Raw genomic sequence first — 23910 nt, 5'->3', positions numbered from 1 at the left:
GACCTCAGCGGAAGTCGAAGGCTTAAGTGACTGAGCCGGCCAGGCACCTCTACTTTCATGTTAAGTAAAACCTCACCATTCTGCTTCCTTCCCAGACTGCTTAAACAGATTTATCCTTCAACTGGAATAGGGCTTGCACTGTGAAGGCGAAACCCAGCTACAAACGGGCTCACCATGAGACCGGGAGTCTATCCATTTTGTCCACTCCTATATCGCCAGCTGGGCACAATGCCTTACATAAAACAGGTACTCCTTAAATCTCTGGGAAGCACTGACTGGGTCTTCTACTCTAAAGAGAAAAAAGCTTTTCTGGACAATTTTGAGAAGAATGTGCACACATGCCTACACTGCCACTGGAAAAAAATGTGGTACTAGCTCAAAGACAAAAGGAAGTTAGGATCCACCAAAAGACAATTCCTAAAAAAGCAAAACAAAAACGTTCTCTTAATACTGCACTAATGCCACAGGGAGACCCTTTGTAGCCTAGGAATCTTCATGGTAAAGATTCCCTTAGAAAAGATAGTTGCAAATGACATATCAGATAAAGGGTTAATATCCAGAATCTATAAGGAACTCACCAAACTCCACACCTGAAAAACAAACAACCTAGTGAAGAAATGGGCAGAAGATATGAACAGACACTTCTCCAAAGAGGACATCCAGATGGCCAACAGACACAGGAAACGATGCTCAGCATCCCTCTTCATCAGGGAAATACAAATCAAAACCACACTGAGATACCACCTCACGCCAGTCAGAGTGGCTAAAATGAGCAAATCAGAGAACTCTAGATGTTGGCGAGGATGTGGAGAAACGGGCACCCTCCTACACTGTTGGTGGGAATGTAAACTGGTATAGCCCCTCTGGAAAACAGTGTGGAGGTGCCTCAGGAAACTAACAATAGAACTCCCCTAGGACCCAGCCATAGCACTGCTAGGAATTTACCCAAGGGATACAGAAATGCTGATGCATAGGAGCACATGCACCCCAATGTTCATAGCAGCGCTCTCAACAATAGCTAAAACATGGAAAGAGCCCAAGTGTCCATCAACGGACGAATGGATCAAGAAGATGTGGTTTATCTATACCATGGAATACTACATGGCAATGAGAAACAATGAAATCTGGCCATGTGTAGCAACATGGATGGACCTTGAGGGTATTATGCTGAGCGAAATAAGTCAGGCAGAGAAGGACAAATATCATATGTTTGCATGTATAGGAGGATTAGGAGGAACTTAACTGCGGAACAAGGGGGAGAAGAAGGGGGGAAATGGTGGGGGAAAGGGAGAGAGGCAAACCATGAGAGACTCTTGAATGCTGACAAAAACTGAGGACTGAGGGATGTGGGGGGGAGGGGGGATGGGCATGGAGGAGGGCACTTGTGGGGATGAGCACTGGGTGTTATGCGGAAACTAATTTGACAATAAACTATTTGTAAAAAAAAAAAAAAAAAGATTCCCTTAAAGCTTCAAGACCATATTATTGCACAAGACCAGAATTTTTTTTCAGTAAGGAACTAATAAGTATCTATTTTAGACAGATATTCAATAAAAATTACTGACTTCATCATAAGTATCCCTGTTACCACCTCTAATAAGTGGGGTGTTCCAAAACACAAGCCTGCTCTGAACTATTACCTGAGGCATGTAGCTTCAACCAACAACATGGTATATCTTCATTCCAAGTAATAGCAAAAACTCAGTATGAAAGACTGCCATTCAATCCTATCAAAGTGCAGTCAACCAAACTTACATGGAAAAACAGTATAATAATAATCACACATTCCTCTATGTTTTTCTTTTTTTCTGCTCTCACCCTGCATAGTTAGATCACCCCAAAGCACCATACCATTGGTTTAGTTTCCTACTAAAATGTTTTTGCTGGGTTATGCCTAAAGTAATACCCTCAACTTCTAGGGATCAATCCAAGAGAGAACAATGCAAACAATATTTTCGTATTTTCTGCAAAATTCCCATTGAAGACATTGCTCATCTACATTTTGGGTTAAGATTTACATGACAAGCTTTTCTTGGATTGAGAACTAGAAAAAGGGTCTCTCCCAAAAAACTGTTATGCTCTTTTTTATCAGATAAGAACTGTAATAATTGAGGTATTTCTTTTTGGAATTTAGTTCAAGTATACCAGTGCTTGAAAACTATTACATTCTAATGCTCAAGTGTAATTATAACCATTCCTTGGTTTTCGGGTAAAATTCTCCCCATTCCATCTTGATGGTCTCTGAGCTCCCTGACTTTAACATTTCTCTTATATGTATATCCTCACTACAAACCACCTCAAATCTTTGGAATTAGACGGGGTACCAGGAACAACAACAACAAAAAATGCAACAAGGAAACAGGATCTAAAGCCTGTCTTAGGAGTAGAACAGAAACTCAACCTTCCCTAGGATTTACCAAGAGGGAGAGAAATTCAATGGTTTGCCTGACTAATGAATGCTCTTCGTCTCAGTGACAGAACTATTCCACCTGGGACACCAGTAAGCCTACTTTTCAACTGACATTTGAGGCAATAAATAGGAATCAGCATTCATCCATGGGTATTTTTCCTCCTCCTCTCTCCTCATTCTTGTCCCTTTGTAACTTCTTACTTGGTTTTACCTCAGGCCTACTGGGAACACATAGGCACAAGAAGAGTGATACTGGAAGTAAAAAAGTACTGCGTATTTGTCAGACTATATACTCAGAGCCACTGCCCTGTTTGCGTTCGCCATCTCACAAGAAAAAGTCACAAGGGATACATTTAAAGCTTCAACGTTTACTGAACACTGAATAATTCATTCGGAATCTATACAGCTTCATGAGCCCCTAGCTTAAGAATTGAAATCAAAGTTCTGTTCCTGGTCAGGTAACATCCCTTAAACTCAAAAAACACCCCCAAATTTTAAACAAATGTTCAACCATTTCTTTAAAATATCTATTTAACACCACAGTTTTAATTAAATCCCAATCTAGCCATATCGATTTAATCTCTCAATTTAAAAAGCCATCAAATTAAACCACAGCATGTTATTTATTAGGCTATCAATTTCAGTGTTTTCCTTTCTTATATTTTAATTTGGGATCTTTACATCATAAAAGGTTCAGGTTAGAAACGCCATTATTCTCAGGTCATGATCTCATGGTTCAGGAGATCGAGCCCCACGTGAGCTCTGCACTGACAGCATGGGACCTGCTTTGGATTCTCTCTCTCCCTCTGCCCCTCCCCCATCTCAAAACAAATAAACATTCCAAAAAAAAAAAAAGAAATGCCACTATTTACTGACAGTCTAAGTATATCAAGTGCAAAGGCTAAGATCAAAGACTATGAATAAGGAAGTTAAACACTAATTTTACTCATCAGGGCTATAAGTGTGTGTGTGGCTATATGTATTTTTTTTAGGAAACTTTTTTTTCCCTTGTAGGGAAACAAGGCACTTCTAACCAATCTAAACAGCCAATTCTGATTCTCATTCTCCTCAGAAATAAGTTAATTTTTCACTATGTGCTTTTTAAACAAGTATGTGTGGCAGAGAAGGTGGAAAAGGAGGGCTAGGGGAGCTTGCTTTACTAGCTGGTTTAAAATCTTTCCAGCGTTTTGAAAAAAGCATCTTCAAAAAAATTTTTGCCTGCACTGCAGATTTTTGGCAGTGTAACTCTGTCCTATTTCAAAAGCTTTGCTGAATCTGAAAAACTACAATTACTGTTTTCATCCTGTCATGTCAAAAATTCTTAGGAACTATTAAGGCTGTTCTTCATTTCCTATGCACACCAACCCTGACATGCTTAAAGGGCTCAGATTTGGCATTTAGTCACAAAAGGCACCAGGAGACATAAAAGGGAAGAACTCAGCTAAATCCTCACATAGCTCAGGATAAAGCTTCAGTGATTAAAAACCTGTGGCCTGATTTTCATAGGTAAGAAAACAAACACTTCCCTAAACAAATATTTTATCTACCTTTAAATTTCTTCTTAGCAGGATTATCCCAATGGCAGCTGAGTGTAGCTGCTTTCAATTTCATTTAGCAAAAAATGATCTTGAAATGAATTAAAGTATCAGAATTAATTCTTAAATCAGATAAAATTGCTCTGCTTCATAAGGCAGAGCACAAGTTTTATCGTATGCAAAGAAACTGCAAATATCTAATTACAAACACAATGATTTTGAATTTTAGGTTAAGATGGAGAGAGAACAGTTATGTCCATCAGTGAGCAAAGATCAAGACAAAGAAGTATTCTTTGCAGAGTGCAAACCCAATCAGCTTATGATTTTGCTCAAGAAAACTATCTTCCCTTCAAAACAGTGGAAAAGAAGAACTGGATGACAAACAAGTCATCCTATTACATAGTTTCATTTACAGCATATATTAAAAAAAGATTTAATCCTTTTATCTTGTCTAACTCAATGAACTAGGTAACCCACTTTTATAAGGCCATATGAAAATAGTATGGGGGGGCGCCTAGGTAGCTCAGTCTGTTAAGCATCTGACTCTTGTTTGGGCTCAGGTCATGATCTCATGGTTTATGAGTTTAAGCCCCGCATTGAGCTCCACAATGACAGTGAGGAGTCTGCTTGGGATTCTCTCTCTCTCTCCCTCTCTCTGCTCCTTACTTATTTCTCTCTCTAAGTAAATAAGAAAATGTTAAAAAAAAAAAATAGTATGGGACCTGAATATTGTAAGTGATTTAAAAATTCAAGTTATTTAGTTTTTTCAAATTTCTCTTACTCTTTGTCAATCTTAAGTAAAAGGAGTAAGGGGTAGGAAAGAGAGGGTTCTTTAAAATAAAGCTGTTAGGTCAGATGTACATGTAAATTAAAATTTTATAGTAAGAAGAAGAACTCTACCCCCATAACAGCGAACAGCAATGGTTTCCCTGAGCCAAAACAGACTGCTTGGACAGTTTTTGGTATCCTTACTGACTCAAACAAAACTACCTGTATTTAAAAAAGAAAATTAAAGTCCATTTCTGAAATACAATGAACACCTCCGCAGGGAATCATGTTATTTATATAATGTTCAAGTTACTGTGGTAACAGAATAATGACCCTCCAGAGACGCCCATGTCTTATTCTCTGGAATTTGTAAATATGCTACCTTACATGGCAGACAGACTTTTGCTGATATGATTAAGGTTAAAGGAGTTTTAGGTGGGGTGATTATCCTGAATTATCTGGGGGTGTTCAAATCATGAGTCCCTAAAAGCTGTGAACCTGTCCCTACTACGGCCAGAGACAGAGATGCGATAACAGGAGGGTCAGAGAGATGCGATGCTGCTGGTGATGAAGATGATGAAGATGATGAAGATGGAGGATCTGGTCACCAGCCAAAGAATGTGGGTGTAACCTCTAGAAGACGGGCTTTAAAGCAAAGAAGTGAACTCTTGCCTAGAGCCTCCAGAAAGGAACACAACCCTGCCGACACTCTGATTTTAGCCCAGTGAAAGCCATACCAGACATCTACCCCAAAGAACTTGAAGATAATAAATTTTCAGTGTTCTAAGCACCACGCTTGTAGTAATGTGTTCAGCAGCACAAAAAATGAATACAGTAGCTTCTACTGTTCAATAGATAATGTAAAGAAATTCCTTTTGGAGAAAATAATGGATGTCTTGTTAAGAATAAAATTTGCCTACTGAACTAGTAAAATTTAAGGGAGAGTCTTTCCATAAAATTTTGTAAATATATGCTTTTAAATCCATTTCAAGCCTTTCAGACAATGTTCCAGTGTTAAGTGTTACAGCTGGGTGAGTTGACAAACTTTGCTGCCATGTGACTCAGCTCCCTGGTGCAAAAAGAAGTCTGTGAGACCAAAAAGAAGCCAGTACCAGGTGACCACCCTTCCCCATTCCTGTAGATTACTCACTCAATGAATTCCTCTTTACACTGCTGTAGCATCTCACACGTCTGCTGGATCTCTTGCTCACTCAAAAGCACCAACATTCCAATAGTTAGGTGAAGCTTTTTGGGATTCTGGAAAATGGTGCTATCAACCCCATGATCCTGTTATCAAAGGGAGAAAAAAAAGAAACTCAGCCCACATAAAAGTAAATGGCAGAAGGGGCGCCCAGGCAGCTCAGCTGGTTAAGCATCTGACTTTGGCTCAGGTCATGATCTCGTGGCTCATGGGTTCAAGCACCACATCAGGCTCTGTGCTGAGAGACAGCTCAGAGCCTGGAGCCTGCTTCCGATTCTGTGTCTCCTCTCTCTGCACCTCCCCTGCTCACACTCTGTCTCTCTCTCAAAAATCAATAAACATTAAAAAAAATTTTTTAAAAAGTAAATGGCAGAAATAAAATTTAGAGTCCAGAGTTAAGCCCTTGCATCTATTACCAATAGATTTTCAATCAGGTGCCAAGTCAATTTTAATGGAGAAAGAAGAGCCTTCTCAACAAATGGTGCCGGGACAACTCAATAACCACATGCAAACAAATGAAGTTGGACCTATACCTCATCCCATATCCAAAAATGACATAAAAATGGACCAATGACCTAAATATAAGAGCTAAAACTATAAAACTGTTAGAAGAAAGAGTTTTCTTAGGGGAAAATCTTAATGACCTTGGACTTGGCAATGGATTATTAGATATGACATCAATAGTATGGGCAACAAAAGAAAAAAATAGATAAATGAGGCTTCATCTAAATTAAACACTTCTGTGTATCAAAGAACACTGTCAAGAAAGTAAAAAGACAACCTACAGTATGACAGAAATATTTGCAAACCATATATCTGATGAGGGTGTGTATCTGTAATATATAAAGAGTACAACTCAACTAAAAAAAAAAAGAACCCAATTTTTAAAACAGAAAATGAACATAAGTAGACATTTTTCCAAAGAAGAAGTACAAATGGCTAAGAAGCACATAAAGACGGTAACTTCATTAGTCATTAGGGGACTGCAAATCAAAACCATGATAAGATAGCATTTCATACCCAGTAGGCTGGCTATAATCATAAGAGTAGAAATTACAGGGGCGCCTGCGTGGCTCAGTTGGTTGACTGTCTGACTTTGGCTCAGGTCATGATCTCACAGTTCGTGGGTTCAAGCCCCGCGTTGGGCTCTGTGCTGACAGCTCAGAGCCTGGAGCCTGTCTTCGGATTCTGTGTCTCCCTCTTTCTCTGACCCTCCCCAGCTCATGTTGTCTCTCTCTCTCTCTCAAAAATAAATAAAACATTAAAAATTTAAAAAAAAAAAAGAGTAGAAATTACAAATGCTGACAAGGTGCTTAATGGATACAGAATTTCCTCTTGGGGTGATGAAAATGTTTCAGAATAATATGGGGCTGGTAGATGCACAACCCTGTACATGCACTAAATGTCACTGAATCATTCACTTTAAAATGGCTAATTGTGTGTTATGTGAAACTCACCTCAATAAAAAAAATTTTTTTAAAGGAACTGATAGCCTGATAGAACAGCATGCCCAGGAAAAACAGAATGCCATCTAAATGTAGGCTCTAAGAATATCTTTTGCTCGTTTATCAGCTTTGTTAGGCCCAGAGCAACCAGGCTTTTTGTGGGATTCCCTAAAGAACAATATACTCTTTACAAAAAACACTGTTTCTATCTTAGCAGACACTGTAGAATTTTCAAGTAAAGTATTAGGCATGAGATGAGTGAAAAATGAATCTGGAGAAATATCCAGACACTGGAGTTGCCACATCAAATATAGTTATCCCTTTTTGTCATTCATCTTTCCTTGCACTTTAAAACATTGGTCTCTGGGTAGCAAAAACAGTAAATATGCTTGTATATCTCCTTTTAAAGAAAAATGACATGAGAAGCACTTGGTGGCTCAGTCAGTTCAGTGTCCAACTCTTGATTTTGGCTCAGGTCACAATCTCACAGTTCCTGAGTTAGAGCCCCACCTTGAGCTTCGGGCTGACAGTGCAGAACCTGCTTGGGATTCTCTTTCTTCCTCTCTCTCTGCCCCTCCCTGACTCAAGCTCTCTCTTCCAAAATAAATAAACTTAAAAAAAAATACAGTGTACAATTTAGTGATATTTACTGTATTCACAATGTTGTACAACCATCAGCTCTCTTTACTTTCAAAAATTTTTTCACCCCAAAAAACATTCTATAATCATTAAAGAATCACTCCCCATTCTCCATCATTCATCCCCTGGTACCTCTAATTTGCTTTCTATCTCTTTGGATTTGCCTATTCTGGATATAGCATATAAAAGGAATCATACAATATATGACTTTTGTGTCTGGCTTCTTTCACTTAAAGTATTCAAAGCTCATCCAAGTTGTACCATGGATGGTACAATGAGGACCAGAAAGGTCCTTCACTCCTTTTTATGGCTGAATAATATTCAACTGTATATATAATATAACTGGTTTATTCATTCATCCCTTGATGGCCATTTGAGTTGTTTCCATCTTATGGCTATTATAAATAATGCTGGCATAAACATTCATGTACAAGTTTCTGTGCCACCATGTTTTCAATTCTTTTGGGTATATACCTATGAGTGGAATTGCTGGGTCATATGGTAATTCTATGCTTAATTTTTTGAGGAACCACCAAACTGTTTTTCATAACAGCTGAGTCATTTTATATTCTTAGCATTACTGTACAATGGTTCCTGTTTCTCCCCACCTTTCCCAGTACTTAATACTTTCCTTTTAGGGGTTTCTGGGGTGGTTCAGTTGGTTAAGCATCTGACTCTTGATTTCCATTCAGGTCATGATATTGCAATTGTGAGATCAAGCCCCACAACTGGGCTCTGTGCTGGGCATGGAGCCTGCTTAAGATTCATTCTCTCTCTCTCTCTCTCTCTCTCTCTCTCAGAGCCTGCTTAAGATTCATTCTCTCTCTCTCTCTCTATCTTTCTCTCCCTCCCTCTGTCCTTCCCATGCTCTTGGGCACATGTGCACATGCTCTCTAAAAAATTTTTTATCATAGCCATCCTAGTGGGTATGAGGTGGTATCTCACTATAATTTTGATTTGCATTTCCCTGTTCACCTATATGCTTAACATCATTTCATGTCTTTGTTGGACATCTCCTCTGGAGAAATTTCTATGAAAATTCTTTGCCCATTTTCTGTCTTCTTATTGTTGAGTTGTAAGAATTCTTTATATATCCTGATACTAGTCCTATATTGGATCGTGAATCCCTTTTGAAGGTAAGTAGGTCTCAAGTTCATTATATTCATTCTGCAAATGAAGACAAGGAAAAGAGTTGAAAATCTTCTCCTCCAACAAGAACAAAACAGTAATTCTATCTTTGAATTGCAAGTTTTGGGCCCATATTCTAATCCTTGGACTAATAAACCATCCCAAGGGCAAAGAAATGTATTTATCAAACACACATAGCTTACATTCTGTTTTTCGCTTGCCAAAGACTGCCTAATTTCAGCCTTGGCAACAGGAGTTAATAGATTATTCATTTTCTAAGTATTAATGGAGCTTGAGCTATTTTTATATCTGATGAAGAGTTTTGTGATTCTACACATCAACCCAAATTGCCTCATTTAATGAAAGTGATCTTACGGAACAATCAACTTTAAATATGTCAAGGAAGGCAAAGTGCAATATTTATCACCACAGCTGCTCTAACCTTTGGCAGACTTGTCATTTTAGAAAGGCATGAGAAGTGTTAAAAAGCCCCTCAAATGATTCCAATATGCACAACTCCATCCCAAACTACAGCTGAGAATTGCTCCCCTAGCAATAAGAGCTAATATTTTTTTAGCTCTTACTCCCTTCAAGGCATTTCCTGTGCACTTTACATAGACAAACACCCTATGAGGAAAGATGTATTATCCCCATTTTACAGATGAGGAAACTGAAACAGAGAAATAAAGTCACTTTCCCAAAGTAACACTGCTAGTAAGGGATGAAGCCAAAATTCAAACCCAAGCAGTCAGGCCACAAAAGCCTGCACTTTTTATCAATATTATACTGCCTCACTAGTAACAGCTGCCCAGAAGAGGCTGGAACAATGTGGTCATCCTTCAGAGGCAAGTCCTTTACACATTTCAACAAAGCTCACATGATAAATGGATCTGATCACTAATCTGATCACTCAACTAATAAGGCAAATCCCATAATTCTCTGAAAAGTGATATTGATATTTGCCTTTACTTGATATGACACCATAAAAGCATGATCTATAAAAGAAAAAAAAGGATGACTTGAACTTGATCAAAATCAAAACCTTGTACTTCAAAAGACTCCATTAAGAAAATTAAAAGACCAGGGATACCTGGATGGTTCAGTCAATTAAGTATCTGATTCCTGGTCTTAGCCCAGGGCATGATCTCGCAGTTCATGGGTTCAAGTCCCACATCAGGCTCTGCACCGTCAGTGCCTGGATGTCAGTGCAGAGCCTGCTTAGGACTCTCTCTCTTTCTCTCTCTGACCCTTTCCCACCTGTGTTCTCTCTCTCTCAAAATAAATAAATAAAAACTAAAAAACAAAATTGAAAAGACAAGAAACAGAGAAAAATATTTACAAATCATGTACTGGATAAATATATTAAAAATTCTTAAAATTCCATAATAAAAAGATAAATACTCTCACTTAAAACTGAGCAAAGAATCTGAATAGACATTTCACCAAAGAAATATACTAATGCCTAAAAAAAATGTGAAAAGATGTTCAATACCATTAGTCATCACGGAAATGCACATCAAAACTAAAATGAGGGGGAGCCTGGGTGGCTCAGTTGGTTAAGTGTCCGACTTCAGCTCAGGTCACCATCCTGCAGTTCATGGGTTCAAGCCCCGCGTTGGGCTTGATGTTGACAGCTCAGAGCCTAGAGCCTCCTTCAGATTCTATGTCTCCCTCTCTCTGCCCCTCCCCAACCTGTGTGCTCTCTCTCTCTCTCAAAAATAAACATTAAAAAAAAAATGAGATATCATTTCACACCCATTAGAATGACTACAATAAAGAAAAACAAGCAATAGCAAGTGTTGGTAAGGACATGGGGAGACTGAACTGCTCACAGATTGCTGGGGTAAAGTGCCATGACATCTGCAATGCACTCTAAAGTGGTTCAGAAAGAAAGAAAAAAAGAGAGAGAAAGTGATAAAACTAGAGTAAAATATTAACTAAAGGTGAATATGAGTAAAGGGTACTATCCTTAATTGGTCTTCCAACCTTTCTGTGAGCTTAAAATTATTAATATCCTATTGCTGCTGTAACAAATTACTACAAACTTAGCAGTTTAAAACAACACAAACTGGGGAGCCTGGGTGGCTTAGTCGGTTAAGCATCCAACTTCAGCTCAGGTCATGGATCATGGCTCGTAAGTTGGAGCCCCATGTCGGGCTCTGTGCTGACAGCTCAGAGCCTGGAGCCTGCTTCGGATTCTGTGTCTCCCTCTCTCTCTGCTGCTCCCCTACTCACACACTCTCTCTCTTTCATTCTCTCCTTCAAAAATAAACATTAAAACTTTTTTAAATAAATAAAACAGAAGGAAACTCTATAACTTTCCTTTCCTTACCTTACTCTCTGAGAGCCTATCACTTTAAGTCAACCTAAGTTCGCTTACCAAGACAACACTGAATACTGGAGGGAAAAAATCATGAAGAACACAAAAGAGCAGGAAAAAGAACAAATGGAATACCTAAAGGCCACATAATCTGAACTCTTTTGGAGAACTCTGAATCATAAGCCTTCAGTCTTTAACCATATTGTAAGTTATATAATTTATATGTAATCCTACTGGACAGTCTTAATAAATGAAGAAACTCCCTGAATTTTAGCAATGCCATCTATTAAGAAAACCTTTTATCTTACTGAATTATCTAAATTTAATGTGGAATCAGAGGCCCCTTGGTGGCTTAGTTGGTTAAGCATCTGACTCTTGATTTTGGCTCAGGTCATGATCTCACAGTTTGTGGGATCAAGCCCCACATGGGCTCTGGGCTGACACCATGGAGCCTGCTTGGGATTCTCTATCTCCCTTTCTCTCTGCCCCTCCCCCATGCACACTTTCCCTCTCTCAAAATAAATAAGTTTAAGAAAATTAGTGTGGAACCAATCTTCAAGGCAATGACATAAACTTCTAAAGCCATTATTTTTCTTTGCTCAGAATACATCATATTCCCATCCACAAACCTCTTCACTGAAATGAACAAAGACCAACATCAAATTCTGTACGCCAGGGGTTGTAATGACACTGGGCCCTGCTCCAAGTTTGCCATTACTCAGAGCTAGAACTATTTTATTTTACTCCATTATGTCGGACAACCAGGCTGGCGCCTGAAAATTCTAATGGTGGTGACTTTCCACCCAACAAGAATAAGCAAAGGGTCAAATAACAGAATTCTCTAGGGCAGTTGTGTCTAGATGAAAAAAAAAAAGTGTTTCTTATGGCTAAGCCATACTATAAGCCTCGGTTTCTTTATTTGTTAAGTAAGGTCTCATCCAAGGAGAAAATGATGCACAGACTACCTCCACAGAAAGCAAATGGGCAGGCCTAACCCACAGTTCAGAGTTCAAAGTCACAGCCTAACTCAGCAATCCCAGGTGCAAGTCCTTAACCTTCTCATTCAAACTGCAACTCCGTGATCTACCATTAGCAATCACCACACCATCACAGGCCCTTCATTGACTGCATTTTTAATCCAGCACCTGGGCTCCATTGGGGCGGAAATGCTGGCAATGCTATCAGCATGAACAATTAATAAGGAATGGTGAAATCTAAAAATGTCAAGCTTAGGGAAAAGGCCAGTAGAGAGAAGTATGGATTAGCTCACCATGGACCATTCACTCTCTCTGCTTCCCTAAACCCCAGGTAGAACGCAATCATCCTCTCCACGTGGATGGGATCTGATCAGGTGCATTTGCCAGAACTGTCAGCTAACAGAAGGGAAGCCTCTGTGCCATTACATGTGAGTTAAAAAAAAAGAACACCAATGATTCTAACCTATATCTGTACCACCCAGAAGCACTTGCCTTGACAGTATATGCTGAGAGTCAGAGACAGACAGACATAAACAAATAAATAAATAAATAAATCCTCAATAAATTCACATATATCATCTTCTAGGAGCTCCAGGCATAACAAAGGTTTGTGCTTTAGCTATAAAAGGCCATTAACCCAAAATACAGAATCTGGGGTCCTAATTCCAACTCTGTTACAAACCATCTGTAATTAGGCAAGCTATTTAACTTCTCCCAACCTCAGTTTCCTCCTCTGTAACATAAGGGAGATGGCCTCGTTTACCTCTAAGTCAAAGGTATTACAAATTTTTTACATGCTCCCACAAAACCTATAATTAAGTACGAAATAGGATTTGTGAGGGATCCACCAATTCACTTCTGATATTCCATGCACAGAAAAAGAGGAAATAAACATGGAAGCCTTCCCTATGCTCATTAGATTTTCTTTCTTTCTTTTTTTTTTAATGGCCAAATCCCATAAAATCACTTCTGGGCAAGTGACATAAATCTCATTCACATAGGAAGGTTATTCAAACAAGGCAGACTGGTGAAAAGAACATTAATTAGTCTTTGCAACCAGACAGGCCTACATTCAAATTCTAATTCTGCCACCTATCAGTAGTGTGACTCAATCATTCTGAAACTCAACTTTATTACCTTTAAAAAGGACATTTTCGGGGTGCCTGGGTGGCTTAGTTGGTTAAGTGTCCGACTTTTGCTTGGGTCATGATCTTGCGGTTCATGGGTTCAAGCCCCGCATCGGGCTCTGTGCTGACTGCCAGCTCAGAGCCTGGAGCCTGTTTCAGTCTGTGAACTCCCTCTCTCTCTGACCCTCCCCTGCTTATGCTGTCTCTCTCTCTCTCTCTCTCTCTCTCTCCTAGAAATAAATAAAACATTAAAAAAAAAAAAAAAGAAAGGGCATTTTCCTCTCAAAGTTGTTCTAAGGATTAAAAGAAATCTGTTACATGGCAGTATGGAATAAATACAGGCTTCCCCGGCTTCTTATGGGACCATGTACCACTCTAAACAGATACCATCTTTACTCTCTTTTATAAAGCACCATCAAAAGCTAAATTAGGCTCTGCTGAGTCACTTCTATTATTCTTTAAGAATGTTCACAAAAGTTGACTTTGAGAGTCTCTATATGTTATTAATAAAGTATCTTCAGTTGAATAAGCTTCAGAACAGAGTGTGGATTCTTGTGGCTTATAAATTCTGACCAGACATAATGACAGGAAAAGTGGAGATTCTTAAAAACAAAGGACAGAGATGCCTGGGTGGCTCAGTCGGTTAAGCACTGACTCTTGATTTCAGCTCAGGTCATGATCTCACGGGTTCATGAAATCAAGCCCCACATGGGGCTCCTTGCAGTGACAGTACAAGGCCTTCTTGGGATTCTCTCTTTCTCCCTCTCTCTCTGCCCCTCCTGTGCATGCTCTCTCAAAATAAATAAACTTAAAAAACAAAACAAAACAGAGGACAAGTATTCAAACATCAGGTTTTGCCCTGGCCAGAAAAAAAGAATGCACTAAATATCCTTCCCCATTAAAAAGGAGCAAAAAGCATCTCCCCTTCACTGAAGAATGCATCCCTCTTATCTTTGATGAGCACAAGGAGCCAAATCTACTTTTCTAAAACTTAACTATCCCTCCATAAGTAAGCACTGATTAACAATCCATCTACCAACCTACATTTATTCCCAAAGACAGACACTGATCACTCAAACATTAGTAATGGATTAACAGTATACCACCTCTTCAAGGCAGACCCTTTGCTTCTTTTTTTTTTTTTAATATTTTTTTTTTTTTTATTTCTAGGAGAGAGAGAGAGAGAGCGTGAGCGGGGGGGGGGGGGGGGNGAGTCACAGACTGAAACAGGCTCCAGGCTCTGAGCTGGCAGTCAGCACAGAGCCCGACGCGGGGCTCGAACCCACGAACCGCGAGATCATGACCTAAGCGAAAGTCGGACGCTTAACCGACTAAGCCACCCAGGCGCCCCGACCCTTTGCTTCTTCTTGATGCCAGGCTTTCCTTCATCTCCCATTCTGTAATCTGTGGTATTATTACAAAAAGAGCTAGCACTTATACGGTACTAGCTAGGTGCCATGCTCCACACATAGCTTAAGCACCTTAATTTATTGACTCATTTACTCTTCATATCAACAGTAAGATAGGTACTATTGTTATCCTCACTTTAGAGAAGACCTCTGAAACATTTCTTGAATACATCCCCTCCTAAATACACCAGAGACTGTAGACTCTGACTGCTAGCTGCCTTTGGTACCCCACTCCTTAACTCTCAATCCATTCTCCACACTGCCTTCGGAATTATTTGTCTACAGTCCTAAATTAATCACATGAGTCCCTACTTAAAATTCTTTACCAGTTCCTGACTATAAATAAGATATACCCCAAATCCTTAACCCACACAAGACCTTTTATCACCTGGATACCATTTACCTTTCCACTCTTCCCTACCCTACCCACTTTCTAGACTCCAATCTTGAAAAACTCTTCTCTCTCCCCTGAAAATAGCAGACTAGAATGCTTCCATAGCTTCCAAGTGCCACTTCCTCTGCCCAGAATGCTCATCTCCCACTTGCCAACCTGGCATAAACTTTTGCTGTTCCTTCAAGACTCTACTCAAGGGTCACTTCCTTCATTAAACCTTTTCCAACCACTGGAGAACCTCTTCTGTGGGTACCCACTGCAGTCCCTTCTAACAGCACCTATCTCACCGTGCCATAAGTATTTCCATAAGAACACTATTTCCCCTGCCAGAGTACGGCATCCGTAAGAGCAGAGTCCACTGTTAGTACATAATACATAGCCTGTCAAATGGCAGACATTTAATAAACAGTAAATGAACAAAATCCACTTACTTGTTCATAACAACTGCTGCCATCCAAATGGTGTGATATATGAATCTTGTAAACATTTTTTACTTTCCTAACCCCCAGAGGAGTCCGGAATTTACCAGTTTTCTTACTACCAAGGACAATTACTCCATCTCCATCCTAAATTAGTTCATAAGATAATTATAAATCCCACAACCCTCTTTATATATGAAGAATCCTAAATTATATACCAAAGTTTTTACATATACATTGTCTTCAGAGAATAACACTAAACAGAAAAGTAATCCCAACTGGGGGAGGGGAGACCCAGATCCATTAGTCATTTCTGCCCAGTGTCAGCCTTCACACTACAATGTGAGCAGAACGATGTAGTTTCTGGAGCTATAGCCTATTCAGGTTCTCCAGGCAGCCTGCAAAACCCCCTATTGCTATCAGCCCTCAGAATGCTCCAACAAACACAGTTTTGAATTACTGTTTTTCATTACTGATGTGCTTTCTACCGGACCCTGCTGTGAGATAAAATGGAATTATAGCAGCATGACCAACTATAGAATGACTGAGGGATACACAAGGTTTTAATATACTTCTTGAACTCACAGACAGTGAGACATCTTTGAATCTTGATGCAAGAGAGGAAAAGAGTGAAAAAATAAGGCACAGTTTATCTGCAGATCACACAGATGAAAAATACCTTGCCTATGTCTGTGAGCAGCTAAATCCTACATTAAATACTCAAGCTCAGAGACCTGAAGCACAAGGATGATCATGATAATGTCTGTAGTGAAAATAACATTTCTTATAAATTGATCAGCACAAGGGAAGGTGATTTCAGAAAACGCTCTTCTAAAAGGTAAGTTCAGTTTCCTTGGAGAGTCAAGGGTAAGGTCAAGGACAAGCATGCTACCAAACAGAGAAAAGAGGTCAATTATTTTAAAGGAAGAAAAGAAGAGTTCGAGGAAGGGTGAAGGAAGGATAGGATGAGACCTGGGAGTAGAAAGGTTGTCTGTGGTATCTAAATCGTGACCTTCACAACAATGTTTAAGAATGAAAATTGGGGCACCTGGGAAGCTCAACAGGTTAAGCATCTGACTCTTGGTTTCAGCTCAGGTGATAACCTCACAGTTTGTGAGTTCAAGCCCTGTGTTGGGCTCTGCACTGACAGTGTGGAGCTTGCTTAGGATTCTCCCTCTCTCTCTGCCCCTCCCCTACTCGCACGCTCTCTCTCAAAAAATTAGTAAACATTTTTAAAAAGTGAAAGGTAGTATCTGCAGTAGGTAGAATTCTAAGAATGGCCTTCGGTGACCCTCAGCCTCATAGAACCCCTCTCCTCTGATGGGGGTGGAACTTGCAGATGTGATGAGATATCACTGCTGTAATCATATTATGTTACATGGCACCATTGACTTTAAGATAGGGAGACTGTCCCAATGTTCCTGACCTATACACATGAGCTCTTTAAAAAATGCAGCATGTTCTCTGGCTGATGGGAGAAGTCAGAGATTTGAAGCACAAGAAGAATTTAATAGAAACTAGTCTAGGAAATGGGGTCTTCAGGCCTATAGCCACAAGAAAGTGAATTCTGCCAATAATCTGAATGCATCTGGAAACAGATTCTTACCCAGGGTCTCCAAATAAAAGATGAGTTTGGGGGACACCTGGGTGGCTCAGTTGGTTAAGCATCCAACTATTGATTTTGGCTCAGGTCAGGATCTCATGGCTCATGAAATGGAGCCCCACATCTCTCTCTCCCTCTCTCTTTGCCCTTCCCCCACTTGCAATCTCTCCCTCCCTCCCTCCCTCTCTCTTTTTCTCTCTCAAAATAAATAAACTTATGGGGTGTCTGAGTGGCTCAGTCGGTTAAGCGCCTGACTTTTGATTTCAGCTCAGGTCATGATCTCACAGTTTGTGAATTTGAGCCCCGTATCAGGCTCTGTGCTAAATCCTGCTTGGGATTTTCTGTCTCTCCCTGTCTCTCTCTGCCCCCTCCCTGTTCACTCTCTCTCCCTCTCAAAATAAATAAATAAACATTAAAAAAAAAAAAAAAAAAAAAGATCAGTTTGGCCCATGCTTTGACCTCAGCCATGTAAGACCCTAAGCAGGGAACCCACTGAACCCACCAGGTCTCCTGATCTAAAGAACTACTATAGGACTGTGAGACAGACAGGTATTGTTTTAAGTTGTCAAGACTGAGGTAAGTTACTATGGAGCAACAGCAACTAATACACTAAATAGGGTACAAGTGTATAGTACCTTTCACCCCCTAGAGATCCCAAAAAGACTTGATATGTTTGACACAGGCTATACAGGAGGATAAGTTCACCTTTTAAAAACAATATTAATATTTAATGATAATGTTAATGAATTACTTTAAAAAGATTAAGAGTCTCACTTCCTTCCATCCTGATTCAGGATGAAAGATGGACATCCCTAATGAACAAAAGTCCTTCTTTTTTAAACAGGGAATAAGAGTGGCACCTGGATGGCTCAGTTGGTTTAGAGTCCGACTTTGACTCAGGTCATGATCTTGCAGTTCACTAGCTTGAGCCCCACATCAGGCTTGCTGTCATCAGCATGGAACCCACTTTGGATCCTCTGTGTCCCCCTCTCTGTCCCTGCCCTGTTTGCGCGCTCTCTTGCTCTCTCTCAAAAAAATAAACATTAAAAAAATTCACTTATAAAAACAAAACAACAACAACAAAAAACAATTGAGGAATAAGAGATGATTTGAAGTTGAAAAGCCCAAGCACAACTAGGAAGGCTTTGCTGGTTCTTTTTTTAAATCCTCAAATACTACACATATTACTATCCAATTTTAATAAAGACTGGATCCATTGAAACACTTGCTGGGGGCACCTGGCTGGCTCAGTTAGTAGCATGTTAAGACTCTTAAATCTCAGTGTTGCAGGATCAAGCCCCACATTGGAGACTACTTAAAAATAAAATCTTAAAAAAAAAAAACAAAAAAAAACACTGAAAGACTGGTGAAACTGGTAAACAGACAAGCAACCATCAATTATCTTCAATTTCTTTATTTTTTTAATATATTTTTTATATTTTATAAGTAATTTCTATGCTTAGCGTGGGACTCAAATTTCTGACCCTGAGATCAGGAGTCACACGTTCCACCAATTGAGCTAGCCAAGCACTCCGAAAGATCTTCAATTTCAACCCCACTCACATAATTTCCTGCAGTGACTCCCAGAACTAATTTCCTATAGTTGTTATACTAGCTTGTATGAATTAGAGCAGTTACAAGGTCGCACACAATGCTGCATCATTTGCTCTATTCAGGATGGTGGCACCCACTAACTGCAGTATCTTGGGCAAGTTACCCTCCCTAACCTTCCATTTCTTCATCAGTTAGATGGAATACTAATACCTACCACATAGGGAAGGACTGTAGATTAAACAAAATAAACACAGGGAGCACTCTGAACACTGCCTAGCACACTGCAAGAGCTCAACAATTACTTGTTATTTTACACATCACTCAAAGTTGAATAAATGAATAAAAACAGTGGAAAACCCAGCCTTATTTATAATAGTACAAATTGCTAGAAGTGTTGTTTATAATAGCCCAAAAGTGGAAACAACCCAAATATTCACGTGATGAACATAAAAACAAAATGTGGTATATATCCATACATAGGAAAAAATGAAGTAGTGTTACATGAAACCACAGATAAACCTTGAAAACTTTAGAAATGAAAAATGTCACACACAGAAAGCTACATATCATATGATTTCATTTACATGAAATATTCAAAATAGACAAATCCATGGTGAAAGTAAATGAATGGCTGTCAGAGGTTGGGAGGAGGGGCCGATGGGGAGTGACAGCTTAATGGGTTTGGGGTTTCTTTTTGGGGGCAGTGGAAATATTCTGGAATTAAGGCAGCTGCACAGTGTAGTATACCAAATATCACTGAACTGTGCACTTTCAAAATGGAAATTTTATGCTATATGAATATCTCAATTTCAAAATATGAGAATATCTCCTTTTGCCCATGGAAAATTAACTCCTATTGGACTTGTCCTTCTGCCATCAATAACTATAAAAGCAAGATAGAATATATAAAAAAATGTTTCCAGACATTAGATTAACATATGGTCCTAAACGGTGATACCGAAGTTAGGAAAAAAAAGCAAACTAAGCCCCATCCTGACTTTTTTAATGGAAACAATTTGCAGAGAGTGGCACAGAGTGGGAAACCCAGAGCTTAGTGATCTCAATGAGTTGAAGTGACAAAAAGTGGAATTCAGGAAGGAATGCCAAGGCAAATAAAATCTGAAGGGCCAAGCATGAAAGAGGAGGAGGCTAAGTTTAAAAAAGGTGGACATGGGGATGTAATGTACAGCATGGGGAGTATAGTCAATAATATTACATTGATGTTGTATGGTGAAAGATGGTAACTAGAATTATCGTGGTGCTCATTTCAAAGTATATACAAATATCAACCTGAAATTAATATGTGTCAACTATACCTCAATAAGAAATTAAACAAACAAACAAACAAATAAATAAGGGGGGAAGGAGGGAGCTCAAGAGATCTGCATAAAGTCTCTCTGAGACTTTGGCTGAACAAAAATCTGCACCTGCAGAGGGTGAAATCCGTAAGACCAAGTAAGAACAGAAGCTATAAGGCAAACAATACCCAAAGCTCAAACAGCAGGTAAACACTCAAGTTCTCACCAGCCAGAGTAGAAAGACCATTCTTTAATACACAGAACACTGAACAGAGATACCAGAAAGGATCCACCTAAGTAAGTAGTGAGGCTAAATTAACCCTAGAGTAAAGAATACTCTATATCTGTCCTTAAGGGGCTTAAAAACAAGCTTTGGGGGTGCCTGGGTGGCTCGGTTGGTTAAGTGTCTGACTTCAGCTCAGGAAATGATCTTGCAGTTTGTGGGTTTGAGCCCTGTGTGTCAGGATCTGTGCTGACAGCCTGGAGCCTGGAGCCTGCTTCAGATTCTGCCTCACTCTCTCTCTGCCCTTCCCCTACTTGTGCTGTCTCTCTCTCTCACTCAAAAATGAATAAAACATTAAAATTTATTTTAAATAATAATAATAACAAGCTTTGGAATGAGTATGCTGATTCACAAATAACTGTCTTCCTGAACAAAATTTTAAGACTCTCTAATGAGAAAAAAAATTTGCTCTTAATGAAGTAAATTCACAATGTTCAGCATCCAGTAAAAAATTACCATACATGCAAGAAGCAGAAAATTGTGACCCATTAAGTACATAAAAAAATCAGTCCACAGAAATAGATCTAGAATGTTATCAAACAGAATTAGCAGACACTGAGTTTAAAACAGCTATTATAAATATGCTCAATATTTCAAGGAAAACAGAAAGATACTGAGAAGAGAAAAGAGTGATTTAAAAAAAGAAACAAACAGAACTTCAACCGGGTAAAAAAAAAATAAGAGCAAAAATGAAAATTCCATTGAGTGGGATTAACAACAGATTAGAGTCTTCAAAAGAAAATCAGTGAACTTGAAGACATAACTAGTGAAACTACCCAAAGTAAGCAGAGAGAGAGGAAAAAAATATGGAAGCAAAATGAACAGAACCTCAGTAACCTGTGCACCACTATCCACTGATCTAATATAAATGTAATCAGAGTTCCAGAAGGAGAAAAGAAATAATAATGCCTGAAAATTATCCAAATGTGGAGCAACATCAGCAAGACAGCATCTAATAAAATCTAAGCCCTCATTCCCCCATGGAAATACCAAATAAACAACATACAAACCAATACAGCTTTGGGAAAACTCTAGAACCTAATTAAGAAGTTGCAACAACCAAGCAAATGCCTAACTCTAACCAAGAGAAAGCTGTACTCAAAATGGTAGGAAATTTCAAGTTTTCGGGGCACCTGGGTGGCTTAGTCAGTTAAGCAACCAACTTCGGCTCAGGTCATGATCTCATGGTTTGTGTGTTTGAGCCCCGTGTCAGGCTCTGTGCTGACAGCTAGCTCAGATCCTGGAGGCTGCTTCGGATTCTGTGTCTCCCTCTCTCTCTGACCCTCCCATGCTCATGCTATCTCTCTCTTGCTATCTCTCTCTCTCTCTCTCTCTCAGAAATAAAACATTAAAAAAAATTTAAAAAAAAAGGAAATTTCAAATTTTCTCTCCACCCTTTGCCCGACCCCTTCCCCAGAGGAGCACAACAGGTCAGGAGAAAGCCACTCAATTTCCACTCTTTCACGAGGGCTGAAGAAAGAGTGAAAGTAGCTTGCGGTGTTCTGGCTTGTTAGGAGGCTGCCTGAGGAACTGGTTTCTGTCCCGCCTGACTTGGAGTGCTGCTGGGAAGAGTGGAAGCCACGGTAAGTAAAGATGAGTTCTGCCTATGAAGTAAGAGAGCTGCAAGAGAAAGCAGACCTATAGGTATTAGGGGGCAAGAGACTACAGGCAGAGGAATACAACAGAACTCCACAAGGCTTCAAAAAAAAAGCAGGGGTGAAATCTGAGAGAAATTAAGGCACTTAACAGCAGCCATGTATATGGCTTGGCACGTACACAGGCCAAGGAAGACACATCCCCTGAAAGGGTTTGAGAGGACCCTGAAACAAATCTATTTAAGCAGCAAAATAATTAAGCACAATAGTAAATTATAAGCACTTGGAAAAAACTGAAATTCATGAAACCATACCAATAGACAAATTTAAAAGGAAAGGGAGAAGGAAGGTGTCCACTTATATGAGAATGTAGAAAGCTGAATACCAAATGCAGAGCAAGTACTAGAGCTGGAAAATTACCCTTTTGCAATCATCATGGTAAAGACTGGATCATGTAGGAATCATCAATGGCTGCTAAGGCCAGGGGAAATGATGATGAGGGGCAGGGTATTTGCATGACCTTAGAGCATCTCCCTGCAGACTGCTTATTAATTGTAAGGGAGATATAATATAGTTATTATACTTAGGAGAAATCAGGCAACATCTTGACTGGATATAACATCACTTATGTAAAACAGATGAACATTTTATCCCCCAGATGTGCTATTTTCAAAATACAGTGTCACCTATGCAATACTCTGACTGAGGAAGTATAGGAGCATCTGGGTGGCTCAGTTTGTTGGGTATCTGACTTCAGCTCAGGTCATGATCTCGTAGTGAGTGAGTTCAAGCCCCGCGTTGGGCTCTGTGCTGACAGCTCAGAGCCTGGAGACTGCTTCAGATTCTGTGTCTCCCTCTCTCTTTGTCCCTCCTCAACTCACACTCTGTCTCTCTCTCTTTCTCTCAAAAATAAACAAACATTATGGGGCGCCTGGGTGGCTCAGTCGGTTAAGCATCTGACTTTGGCTCAGGTCATGATCTCACAGTTCATGGGTTCGAGCCCCTCAAACCTGTGCTGATGGCTAGTTCAGAGCCTGGAGCCTGTTTCGGATTCTGTGTCTCCCTCTCTCTCTGACCCTTCCCTGCTCATGCTGTCTCTCAGAAATAAATAAAACATTTTAAAAATAAATAAATAAATAAACATTTAAAAACAGTGTAACATCAAGCTAACCATGAGGAAATACAGGACAAACGCAAAAAGAATGCTGTTTTTAAGGTTTATTTTTTTACTTTTTTATTTTGAGAGAGAAAGAGAGAGAGCACAAGCACATGCAAGTAGGAGAGAGGGGCAGAGGAAGAGAGAGAGAATCCCAAGCAGGCTCCATGCTCAGTGTGGAGCCTGATGCAGGGCTCGATCCCGTGAACCCTGGGATCACGACCTGAGCCAAAATCAAAAGTTGAACACTCAACCGAGTTACCCAGGTGCTCCAAGAATGCTCTGTTTTTAAAAGAATGTTGGAAGGGACTGTATTCTTCAAACACATCAATAACATAAAAGTCAGAAAGGCTATGAAATGTTCCAGCTGAAAGAGGTTAAACAAGAACCTTCACCCCTGAGGCTGAAGGGAGGCAGCTCTTTAGAGCCAGCAGGGAGTTATAAAGGACATCGGTAACTGCTCCCAGAGAGCACCTGCTGCACGAGCGGTAAGGGGAGCAAAAAAAGACAAGTAACAGTCAAGGGCAGAAATGTGACTATTAGGGTAAGGCCAGAAGTCTTAACCCTGAATGCTACAGCAACAAAGAATGGTCTTCAAGTCTCAACCCAGGAACAGGACCAGAAACTCGGTGGAATTGGCATTACTGAC

General features: G+C 39.7%; 1 protein-coding gene across 6 annotated transcripts in view; it reads right to left on the bottom strand.

The window, feature by feature from the left end:
* ASCC1 (activating signal cointegrator 1 complex subunit 1) overlaps positions 1–23910 on the bottom strand; it is a 105197-nt gene that overhangs the window by 54671 nt on the left and 26616 nt on the right. For all 6 annotated transcript variants that reach the window (XM_039255540.1, XM_039255537.1, XM_039255539.1 and 3 more), the window contains exon 6: positions 5864–6000. In XM_039255540.1, the coding sequence (XP_039111471.1) occupies positions 5864–6000 (137 nt within the window). The remainder of the gene's footprint in view (positions 1–5863; positions 6001–23910) is intronic.

The sequence above is a fragment of the Hyaena hyaena genome, unplaced genomic scaffold, assembly GCF_003009895.1.
Source record: "Hyaena hyaena isolate Hyena2069 unplaced genomic scaffold, ASM300989v1 scaffold_531, whole genome shotgun sequence".
Lineage (NCBI taxonomy): Eukaryota > Metazoa > Chordata > Mammalia > Carnivora > Hyaenidae > Hyaena > Hyaena hyaena.
Note: the sequence above shows the minus strand (reverse complement) of the source record. Positions and strands in the feature narration are given on the sequence as shown.